The 12,926-nt window shown below is 37.1% G+C and overlaps 1 protein-coding gene across 5 annotated transcripts in view; it reads right to left on the bottom strand.

Annotated features, from left to right (window-relative positions):
• The window catches only part of MED18 (mediator complex subunit 18), a 138,918-nt gene that overhangs the window by 51,499 nt on the left and 74,493 nt on the right, over positions 1–12,926 (bottom strand). For all 5 annotated transcript variants that reach the window (XM_017613752.1, XM_017613751.1, XM_017613753.1 and 2 more), the window contains one exon: positions 7,001–7,287. In XM_017613752.1, the coding sequence (XP_017469241.1) occupies positions 7,001–7,287 (287 nt within the window). The remainder of the gene's footprint in view (positions 1–7,000; positions 7,288–12,926) is intronic.

Below are 12,926 nucleotides of genomic sequence, written 5' to 3'. Positions count from 1 at the left end.
CTGATAAAAAATTCCACGCCTTTGGGATGTGCCACGTCCCCCTTTTACAGACTCATTTATATATATACCTTACTAAAATCACCTACCATAGATACATATGTCTGCAAACCAAATTTCAAGTTCATGTGACTTACAGTTCCGAAGTTAGAGCTGCCATGCTCCTTTTCCAATTCCGCCCATTTTTTCGCATGAGTATGGAATTAGTTTCATTTATCTCGACACCAAGTTTCAGTACTCTACCACAAATATTTTAAGAGATATACAACATGAAAGTTTTAGTTAGTATGGGAGGTGCCACGCCCCCTTTTCCAGTACTGCCGATTTTCTCTATGCCTATAACCTTCCCCGGGTAAAAACAAATAAGTGTGCAAAGTTTCGTGCGAATCCATGTCTCGGTTCAAAAGTTATACGGTAATAAACAAGCAAACATTCACATTTATATATATAGATGTTGTCATTGTCCGTGCTTCTGCGCCATATACCAGCACGGGCATGATGAGTGACTTATAGAGTGTGGTTTTCGTACGTCGAGAGGACTTTACTCCTGAATTGCCTACCCAGTCCAAAGTAGCACTTTTTGGCTAGAGTGATTCTGCGTTGGATTTCCATGCTGACATCATTATGGGTGTTAATGCTGGATCCCAAGTAAAAGAAATTCTCCACTTTCTCGAAATTATAACTGTCAACAGTGACGTGGGTGCCAAGGCTCGAATGTGCTGACCGTTTGTTTGATGACAGGAGATACTTCATCTTGTCCTCGTTTACCACCAGACCCACTGGCTTTGCTTCCTTATCCAACTTTGAAAAGGAAGATCAGACTTTTTGTTACCGATGATGTCGATGTAATCAGCATAAGCCAGCAATTGCACGCTCTTGTAGTAAATTGTTCCTGAGTGGTTCAGTTCTGCAAACTCTTATTATCGTCTCCAACTTCAGATTAAAGAAGTCACATGAATAGGAGTCGCCCTGTCTGAAACCCCGTTTGGTGACGAAGGCTCGGAGAGGTCTTTCCCAATTCTGACGGAGCTGGTGGTATTGCTTAACGTCATTTTACACAGCCGTATCAGTTTAGCGGGGATGCTAAATTCAGACATAGCGGCGTATAGGCAACTCCTTTTAGGGCTGTCGTTCTGGGCACACAACCACCTGACGTGGACGAGACAGAGCTTCGTCTGCCTTAGGGGAGACTCGGACAACAATAGCCCAACTTCGCTCTGGCTACTGCAGCAGGTTGAACTCGTAACTGAGCAGACTAGATGCGGATGTGCCCACTGAGTGTCCGGCATGCGGAGAGACACCTCACGACTCGAAACATCTTTTCGCAAGCCCACAAAACCCCACTCAACTGACGCCACTGACCCTATGGACAGACCCTGTAGAAGCTGCACGCTTCTTGGTCTCCCTGAGTTCTGGGCGAAGTTTTTGTAGCCGCTACAACAACAACAACGTCCTAATGAATCAATATTTATTTTTCTAGAATTTAATATTATTTTCAAACTATTTACGAATCTGAATGTTTTGTTAATGGATTCCAATAATTTGGACGTGCTTTCCCTTTATTTGTTTTAAGAAATCAAAGGTTTAGCTATAAGCACTGCAATCTTTCAAACAAGGCAGTACGTGGATTCCATTTAATTTTGTGCCGTTGTGTCAAAAAGTTCAAATTGCTCCTAATCGTTAAAAAACACGAGATTTTAATACAGTATTAGAGTTGCCACTTTGTGAGTAATTCCTCAAAACGTGAGGAGGATGTTTCTCTAGATATATTTGCAGATAACAAAAGCAACCATGTTTAACACAAGATAATTGTTAAATAGCTCTGCAAATTTTTTAACAAAAAGCTTTCCGAAGTTTTATAAAGAGCAAAATACACTACACAAGCGGCTTGTGAAACATTCTTCACACCTACTTTTCCGATTTCCCTCAAACGGCTTGTCAAACCTTCAAACACCCCCATACACAACAAAAATAGCTTTAAGGAAAAGGATATTTCGCTTGGTTTGTCAAACCCCTTGTGTGGTGTTTTTCGCTCTTAAGCACATCTGCATTTGCTGCTAAATATTCAAAATGTTATCGATAATTTTTTTCAATCCATCGTTTTATTTTCAACTTATGTATTTTGAACTTGCAAAATCTCGGTAACGAATGGAGAGAACACGCATTGTTCGATCATAAGGATATTCATATTGATTCTTCATTAGATCCAGAAAATTATAGGAAAAAAGTTTTTGAATTAAAAGATTCTTCAGGTTCATAAAAGTTTCACAATAAAAAAATTATATCTCTCTTTTCTATCTTTTCTAATGCTACAGTAGAACGTATATTTAGTAGTTTAAAAGTGTGTAGGACTGACTTGAGGACCAGATTGAGCACTGATATAGTTGCAGCAATATTATAAACAAACCAAGGCATAAAAAACAACGGTGATACTTTGTTTGAACCACAAGAACAAATGTACCAATTGAATTGGAGAATGTAATTAATTTTTATACTAAGTACCTGTAAATAATATGCAGTACACAATACTCATATCTGTAAAAAGAAAATTTTTAGTAATTTGTTCGGATTTTGAGGATTTTTCATTTGTTTTTGAGGGAATTTTTTTTTGTGGTAACACTGTACAGTAGCATACTTTTTAATTTAATTCGAGTTTGTATTTAAATACTGCCAAAGGTTGAAATGGAAACTTTTTTGTCGTTGGGTGTATGTAATAGCTAAAATATTATTGTTAGAAAATACGCAAAAAGCAGAACACACAATCGATCACAAGAGGTCCCTGAAGTAATCACTACAACATTCACCGACTGGTTTCGCACACATGCCATAATTTAGTGCTTATCTAGTGCCAATTTATGCCGCTAAAAAAAATTTAGTGCTCTGTAAATTTTGGTTAAAACATGTGGTAGCCATCTCTTCAGCTGAAGTAAGCACTACACTATCAATATCTCTGGAACCTAAAAGCGCATATACTTCTACCTTACGGCATAATTTAGTGCTTGTCTAGTTCCAATTTATGCCGCAAACAAATTTTTTTTCTCCTCAAATTTTGGCAAAAACATGTGGTAGCCATCTCTTCAGCTGAAGTAAGCACTACACTATCAATATCTCTGGAACCAAAAAGCGCATATACTTCTACCTTACGACATAATTTAGCGCTTATCTAGTGCCGACGATTCAACAAAAATTGTCTCTAAAAAGGCAAAAGTTTGGGTAGAACTGGCGAATGATGTTAATAATGTCGTACGGCCGCAAACAATATATAACCTCATGTCAAGACCTGTTTCTCGCAGTCAGTTGCCTGAAAGTTATCACTGTAAAAATATTGTGTCCAAACATAATGATTTTAATAGTTCTTCAGATTCTTCAACTAATTGTGAAAAGTCCAATGTGGGATCAGTCGAAAATTTCACATTTTTTGATACTAAACGATCTTTTGAGGAGACACTTGAAGAAAAAGTGTTATTGCTAAATAAAACTAGCACTGGCAAAAGGTATCCCAGGACTTATACTGTTTTCAAATCAGGTTTTTGGCAATCATGGCTCACTGAAAATCTTGTAAAGAAGAAAATATAAATTGCGGATTTCGTTTCAGTGACGAAAAGGTTACAGAGTTAAAATTCGCGCATCCATGAAAGGTAACAATAATTTTATTTTGATTATACTTTTTATTGCAATACATATGTATTACAATTATTAATTTATTGTATTAATTACAAAATATTTTTTATGTATTTTATTTATTTATTTATTTAATTCTTACAGCTTAATTAAGCCTAGCTTAAAGTTATACATATGTATACATTAGAGTGGTTCAAAAATTTTTTTTAGGAAATTCTATTACGCTACCTCAAATTATTGTTATTTGTGATAAAAAAAGCGAAACGTGTTTTTTTATTTTGAAAAAAATAGAGGTCGCGCTGGTCGGTTTTTTTATAAAAACGTTTATGCCTTAAATTTTATTATTTTCTTGAAAATATGCTCTCGAAAAGAGACTACTAAAATTAAAACGTTGATACTAAACGATTTACGCATTATCATGGGTTGGAACTTGTTACCAGGGGGTTTTTGGGTTTGATAATTAGGAATCTGAAGTCAGTTTTTCAAAACTCAAAATGGCGGATCCAAAATGGCGAAAAATTACTGGATTTGTTCCAAACCCGGCACTCGGGAGTTTTTGGGGTCGCTGATAACGAATCTGAAGTCAATTTTTTTTTAATTCAAAATGGCGGATCCGAAATGGCGACGAACTTTTAGAAAAATTATTGGAATTGTTTGAAACTCTTAACCGCCATTTTGAATTTTGAAAATCTGACTTCAGATTCGTAATCAGCAACCCCAGAAACCCACTGGAAAAAAGTTTCAACCTTTGACAATGCTTAAAACGTTCAGTATCAACGTTTAGTTTTAGTATTTTTTAATTTGATCGCCATATTGGATCCGCCATTTTGAATTAAAAAAATTGACTTCAGATTCGCTATCAGCGACCCCAAAAACTCCCGAGCGCCGGGTTACGAACAAATCCACAAAATTTTTTTAAAAATTTGTCGCCATTTTGGATCCGCCGTTTTGAATTTTGAAAATCTCACATCAGATTCGTAAACAGCAATCCCAGAAACCCACTGGAAACAAGTTAAGCTATTGACAATGCTTAAAACGTTCAGTATCAACGTTTAATTTAAGTAGTATCTTTTTGAGAGCATATTTTCGGGAACTAGGCCCATTCTAACTGTCCAAGACAGGTATGTAACCAAGGGAATGTTCCCCAATAATACCAGAGTAATTATGTGTAAAAACCACATTTTTAGCTGCATTTTAACATGTCACGAAAATAAAACAAGTATGTTTTAGCAAAAAAAAAACCGACTTAAAAAAAAATATTTATATCTATATATTTCATGATCCAATGATCGGATCTAAACCAAATTAGTATGGGACCACCTCTGAGACACTACCATTCCGTTGCAAAAAGAATTATTGAAATCGGTTGATGGTGCAAAGTTATGCGGTAACATACATAAAAAAAAAATAAAAAAAATATTCCGACGAACTGATAACCTCCTCCTTTTTTGGAAGTAGGTTAAAAATTGAGAACATCAGCGTTTTCATAAAAAACTGACCAGCGCGACCTCTAAAAAAACTTTTTTTCAAAATAAAAAATTATGTGTCTTTTTTTTATCACAAATAACAATATTTTGATGTAGCGTTTATGAATTTGCAAAAAGAGTGTTTTTATGAACCACTCTAGTATACGTATTTAGGTATATTTAGGATCAATAATTTAAAGCCTAGACTAACTTCAAAAAATTTGCATCAAAATTTTTAATTCGAATATTTAGAAAAACCCTCCACAACATCCACACAAATTGCAAATTGTGCAAGCGGTCAACTAATTACCAACGAAATTCAAAAAGATATTGTTTGCAAATTATGTTTTTTTTATTTATTTTTAATAATTTTCATTTAAAATATGATTCAATCTATAACAGAAACCACAATAATAAAAGGTTAAAAGCAAAACGCATCGATAGAAAAAAGAATTAACTCGATTTTCGGAATTATCGAGCAATTCTACATAGGAATTGGATAGTGGCGTTTGGAGAACAAAAACCAAACTAAAATTTGTGATCCAGTGTTATTATTCTCATGTCATCGCAATAAATAAAATTATTGATTGATTGTACTTTTATAAATATACATATTTTTTTTAGGCGAATGTAAATGCGGAACCACTATCGATTTCCAAATCGATAATGAAACCTTTGAATATGAAGTATGTGAGATAGGGCTAGCCATTTCGCTAGGACTCAGAGTAGGGATGCTCATTTTTCAGCACTAAATTATGCCGTAAGGTAGAAGTATATGCGCTTTTTGGTTCCAGAGATATTGATAGTGTAGTGCTTACTTCAGCTGAAGAGATGGCTACCACATGTTTTTACCAAAATTTGCAGAAAAAAAAAATTTTTTGCGGCATAAATTGGCACTAGATAAGCACTAAATTATGTCGTAAGGTAGAAGTATATGCGCTTTTTGGTTCCAGAGATATTGATAGTGTAGTGCTTCCTTCAGCTGAAGAGATGGCTACCACAAGTTTTTACCAAAATTTGCAAAGAAAAAATTTTTTTTTGCGGCATAAATTGGCACTAGATAAGCACTAAATTATGTCGTACGGTAGAAGTGTATGCGCTTTTTGGTTCCAGAGATATTGATAGTGTAGTGTTTACTTCAGCTGAAGAGATGGCTACCACATGTTTTTACCAAAATTTACAGAGCACTAAATTTTTTTTAGCGGAATAAATTGGCACTAGATAAGCACTAAATTATGGCATGTGTGCGAAACCAGTCGGTGAATGTTGTAGTGAATACTTCAGGGACCTGATCACAAGTGCTGATTTTGACGGCGTGCCTGCAATTGCAAAATATTTTGTATATACACAGAGTGCACTTCCACTTGCAATGAAGTATTAAATAACAAAACCAAAAAACTAATTACAACACATGCCAAACTGGAAATTTGGTCAGAAATTCCCGAAATTACCCATAGTGCGCAATGACGACGATCTTCAAAGCCGATACATTAGGCACGAAAAAAATTCAAATTACCAAAAAAGAAATTTCTAAGTGTGCGAACACAAAAATAAACAATTTGACAGCTTTCAGAGCCAAATTGCAAATTAATGGTACATATTTGGGAAAGAATTTTATCTGCTGTTATTCAGTATTGTAAGCTCAAGAATTGTAAACGTAAGATTAGGATAACTAGTTATAAGTCACGAAAGTTTTAATACATAAGAAATGCAACCGTGTGAATACAAATAAAGACAGTCTGGTGAGACTTCAAATAGTAACTGCCGCCATTACTGAGAAAATATCCTACTAAAGAAGACTTGCTCTTATAGTATTAAAATCTTGGCGGTACCGTGACATTGATGTTCTGAATTAATGATTTAATTACCCCAGTATGCGTTCTAAAATTTAATAAAGAGCTTACAAAGTAACTTACCACGACTCACGTATTCGAAGTCCAATCTGCAGCCCAATTCCGTGAGAAAGTCTAAAATTGTGGATGTGCATCCAACATCTATGCTCGAGCGCACTAGTGTTGGCCGGGATCTGTCTAGTTCCGGCTGTCCAATGTATCTTAACTGAAATGGTGCATCTCTATCTAATGCCCTTCGAACGCGGAGCATTAGAGGTGCGGTTTGTGTTGGTTGTCGTAGACTCAAACATACTTCTAAATCGTGAAAGGATTCTGGCGATGCATCGACCGTATCGCATAGTCCTCTTAACCTTTGGAAAAGATAAATTGGAAAATTACTATAAAATACTTAGTAGTTAGAGGTCATTAAATTTTCCTAGGAGATACAAAATTTACGGGAATTTTAGCCTGCCAATTTTCAGTTAGTGAAAGCACGCATTGGTTAAATATACATATGAGTTCTTAGAGTGCAATGGGGTATAGTTACGGTGACCATATTTTAGAAATAAAAATATAATACATTTTTAAATTATGTTTTTATTTACTCGTAATATGTATTAAAAAAGAGTACAGACAAAAGATAAGGTTTGTCGCCACATACAGCCCATAAGGACAGACGATGCACAAAAACATGTCCAACAGCAAAATTGAGAGGGTGATTGACTTGGGACTTTCTTTCCACACCCAGCAAAGCTCCTGAAGTTCTCCCGGTTCTTTTTGCAACAAACTTCAATCTAGCTTAAATGGTCCTAGGCAAAACTCTTACATGCCTGCTTTGATAAAAACCCCCGTTGGGAGCGAAAGATGCAATTATAAATATCTAGACAATATTTCCATATAGATTTTTAGCGATAGCTTTAAGACATGCAGGCGATCGGGCACGGAAGGGAATTAATCTGTAGTCGTGCAATTCTGCCCTAAATGTCGTCAAGCAACTATATTCAAGCGAACTATATGTGGTTTGGATCTGTCTTGGAACAAGCGTATATTCGCCCAACGGGGCCAGAAGCGCCATTAGTTCTATTGGAGCGCTCCATATTCAGCAGTAAGCGCCCCCTTCCTAATTTCACACTTCATTGTATTTTAACATTGTGTGTCATTAGAAAGAAGCGCTACCTTGCTGCTCCCAAAGAAACCCTTCAACTAAAGCATTTAAAAAGCGATGCATGCAAATTTTAATTTTTATATTATATTTTTGTTTAAATAAAATAATGGCGTTTTTTGTAAACCAGTTGATGGCTTTATTAAGTGTACTCATTGTTTTTCTTTTCTATGCGGTATACATACGAAAATACATACATACATACATACATACATGTTTGCACATAAATTAACTTTTTTTCAAAAGAAAATATTTTATCAAGGCGAATTTATACAAGGTGGTGTTTTAAAATCAGCTGATTTCTTCACTTTACATGTGTTTTGTTTTTGCTTTTACTGATTTGACAGCACACCCATCAAAAGCAAAAACAAAATACATGTAAAATTTGGGGCGAATTAAGATTTGACATAACACCCACAATACAAAATACATGTGGTTGTTGTTATAATCTAAATTCGCCAGTAACACCACCTTGTATAAATTCGCCTTGTATTTTATGTTACTACTCAAAATGATATTTATTTCTGAGCATTGTTAGAAATTTAAAAATTTATTTTTTACTTTGCTTTTGTACTGCTCCGTACTTGCTCCTTTGGGGAGCAGCTAACTTTCAGTCCCGTTGGGCGGTTAAGAAACCACGCCCTCGCAGGGTTGTGCGCTGGGTTTGGGACCCGCGAAGTAAAAACCCTCTCCAGTGAAGACAAATAACCCCCCCCTTTTAATGACGAACACGGCAAATGTTTAAAGGACTACGATTTGAGGGCACGCACCTGGAATGTCCACCCCTTTAATGGGGAAGGTGCTTGTTGTTTTTTAGCGCCTACCAAACACCGCTCGGATCAGCTAAAGGGAGGCCTAGGATGTGAGCAACTTCCACTGGGTCTGTCCATAGAGACAGGGGCGTTAGCTGGCGGGGTTTTGGGGGCATGCGAAGAGGTGCCGTGAGTCATATGGCGACTCTTCGCATGCCGGACACTCATTGGGCACATCCGTGTTCACTCTGCTCAGGTACGAGTTTAGCTTGCTGTAGAAACCAGAGATAAGTGGGGCTATTGTGGTGCGAGTCTCTCGAGGCAGACAAGCTCTGTCCCGTCCCGTCATCTTGACCTCGTTGTGTAAGTGGTATGGAGACGACATCAGAAGGCATTTAGTTACGGTCCGGAGTGCCGTGTTTTGGCAAGTATGTAGCTTCGTCGACTGCGTTCTACTATTCCCTGGCGACACGCGCTGCATAGATTGTCAGGTTATTCACCGTCGCAATTGGTGAACAGAAGTTACGCAAAATTTAATTTTTACAAACGCTCGTTAGCGCCTGTCCGAGTTAAAACTTGAAAAATCGCCATTTTTATGCCTTAACAAATTTAGCTCTAAAATGTTGCCTTTTTGAGATATCTACCCACTTGATGCGGCATTTTGAAGGAAAAAGATGACAGTTTTAATGTAAGCAGAGAAAGTCGTATAACTCAATACCTCCGAATAATGGCAGCGCCTAAAACCTACGTGTTTTTACTTCTTTTTTGTGAATTCTAATCTTCTCTAGCGTTTTGACTGTTTAGAGTAAGCAGCTTATATTACCCAGGAATTAAGTGCTCGTATCATAGACGAAACACAGCTACGAGTCGGCCTGGCCAGCTCACTCCTTATAAAAAAAATTTGCATGGCATTGCGAAATTTTTAAAAATCGCATTATTCAGGTTACGGAATGGGGTGTACCACAGTATCCCCAAAAACAAAGTCCCAAAAACATTCCACATTATTTCTTAAATCGAAATTCAAAACAATTTGTATGATAAATTCACAAATATTTAATAGGTAAATGCAAATTTAAGAAAATGTAATTTATCCCAATACCTTATGAATATATTTTAAAGGAACTTACATAAACACATTGTTTTTCACATTAGCACTCAAACCAAATTTTATGATTTCACAAATATTTATACACATTAGGGTGCTTTTTTCCAGCGACTATTTTTTGACTCACCTCGAAATATTGTGGAAAATATCTAAAAACAAGTTCTCTGAAAATTTGAGCCCTTAATATTAATATTAAGTGCTCGGCCAAGGCGTACAAAGATTTCCCGTTCAAAATACACGTAAACTTTAATTTTTTTTCTTCAAAATTCTATATCTCGGATTTGCCCTAAGGCCTGATAGGCCCGGGCCTAAAACGGCAAGATATTAGGGGCGGAAAAAAACACACTGGTGTTAAAAAGACACGCACGCCCCAAAGTAAATACGTGTAAACTCAATATAACGACACCTAACGCGTAAAAACTATATGGTTTTGAAAACATCCAGGTCTAAGGAACTTTTTATTAAATTTTATTTTATTGCTAACCTGACGAAATTAAGCACGTCAGAAGCCGAAGAAAATTCCAAACATTACAAATGATTTCCCTATCGACTTAGAAGACAATTTTTCAGAAGGATGTCTCCACTTTCCTGCCCAGTGCAGTATAAAAAATGAGGATCGAAAGAGTGCTATCAGTTTGGTGGAACAGCTAAGAACAGGCCTCCAAACCATCTACCCAAATGTGGACATCGCTCTTCGTATACATATGTCATATGTATGTGTGTGTGCTCCCGCCAGCAACAGGTAGGATGCCAGTAAAAGGCAGACGGCAACGTTGATCGACTATTTTGTACGCCAAATTCGGTTAGTTTATTTGCTTACTTGTACAATATAAAATATCTGGGTGTTTTGGCTAATGTTGGAAATTCCCCTGATCCGCATTAATTTTGAGGACTACCTGCAGGACTTATTCCGGATCAACTGCAGTTAATTTTGAATTAACGAGTTGATCGAGATAAATGCTTTGATAACTTAACTGAAAGTTTCTGAGAAGATATCCATACATCTGTGAGACGTTTCAATTTTGCGATAATGGCAATGAAATTTCGTTTTGCAGATATGGGTTCTTAAAATATTTATTTAATAATTATATGTATTTTACTTAGAAATTTACCTTAATTAAAGAGGAGCGAAAAATCAATATAATATTTCATTTCCCGAAAGAGAGCGCGAAAATCTTAAAAGGCAGACGTATGTAGATTACCAAAGCAGGGTTAAGTATGTTAGGCTGCGATTAGAATTGTAATGAACCAATTGCCATTTCAAATACATTTTTACGTATTTAAGTCGAAGAACAGTCAAAAGCAATCCTATCGTTCGTATCAACGACACGGTTTAAAACAACCATGTCCAGCGCTGGCACAACTCCATAAGCAAGTGCAAAAATTTTTCCAGCGCTGGGCATGCTTGGAATAAAACGACAATAAAAAATATTTTGTTTGAAAAAAAAAGTCAACTTTTCCTTCCAGCTTTATTTTTCGTAGTTATCTTTNGAACTCCATAAGCAAGTGCAAAAATTTTTCCAGCGCTGGGCATGCTTGGAATAAAACGACAATAAAAAATATTTTGTTTGAAAAAAAAAAGTCAACTTTTCCTTCCAGCTTTATTTTTCGTAGTTATCTTTATCCTGAGAAGCTTTTTATTGCCCAAATATTTTAAATGATTCTTTAAACAAAAGGAAAAAATAGGCAGGTATGTAATCATACTCTGGACTGTTCACAAAAACAGCACAAAAAATTTAAAACATGAATATTAGCGTGTGCCGAAAATCCGCTTTTTTAGAATTTTGATTGGTAATAGCAAAAATATGGTTCATTACCAATCAAAATTCGAAAAAAAGCGGATTTTTGGCCCACGCTAATGAATATTAAAAAAATCACCAGGCGGTTTTTTGATTCACTGCATTTGTCTATGGAGTGCAATGGGGTATAGTCGTTGCGCTGGGTATGCAGTTACAGTTGCATATCTATACTCAACCCATGTGCGAGATGCGGTAACCAATCTTGTTGTTTTTTAGCGCCTACCAAACACCGCTCGGATCAGCTAAAGGGAGGCCTAGGATGTGAGCAACTTCCACTGGGTCTGTCCATAGAGACAGGGGCGTTAGCTGGCGGGGTTTTGGGGGCATGCGAAGAGGTGCCGTGAGTCATATGGCGACTCTTCGCATGCCGGACACTCATTGGGCACATCCGTGTTCACTCTGCTCAGGTACGAGTTTAGCTTGCTGTAGAAACCAGAGATAAGTGGGGCTATTGTGGTGCGAGTCTCTCGAGGCAGACAAGCTCTGTCCCGTCCCGTCATCTTGACCTCGTTGTGTAAGTGGTATGGAGACGACATCAGAAGGCATTTAGTTACGGTCCGGAGTGCCGTGTTTTGGCAAGTATGTAGCTTCGTCGACTGCGTTCTACTATTCCCTGGCGACACGCGCTGCATAGATTGTCAGGTTATTCACCGTCGCAATTGGTGAACAGAAGTTACGCAAAATTTAATTTTTACAAACGCTCGTTAGCGCCTGTCCGAGTTAAAACTTGAAAAATCGCCATTTTTATGCCTTAACAATGACGACCACGGCAAATGTTTAAAGGACTACGATTTGAGGGCATGCACCTGGAATGTCCGGACCCTTAATGGGGAAGGTGCCTCTGCCCGGCTGGTTGATGTCCTCGTAAGGACAAAAGCTGGCATCACCACCATCCAAGAAATGCGTTGGACGGGGCAAGGTAAGCAATGTCTGGGGCCTTGCGACGTCTACTACAGCTGCCATGTAAAGGAGCGCAAATTCGGAGTTGGATTTGTGGTGGAAGAGAGNCAATCAAAATTCGAAAAAAAGCGGATTTTTGGCCCACGCTAATGAATATTAAAAAAATCACCAGGCGGTTTTTTGATTCACTGCATTTGTCTATGGAGTGCAATGGGGTATAGTCGTTGCGCTGGGTATGCAGTTACAGTTGCATATCTATACTCAACCCATGTGCGAGATGCGGTAACCAATC

Source organism: Rhagoletis zephyria, unplaced genomic scaffold (genome assembly GCF_001687245.7).
Source record: "Rhagoletis zephyria isolate East Lansing unplaced genomic scaffold, Rhagoletis_zephyria_1.1 Rzeph_scaffold_00710, whole genome shotgun sequence".
Lineage (NCBI taxonomy): Eukaryota > Metazoa > Arthropoda > Insecta > Diptera > Tephritidae > Rhagoletis > Rhagoletis zephyria.
This window is presented reverse-complemented; position numbering and strand designations above follow the sequence as displayed.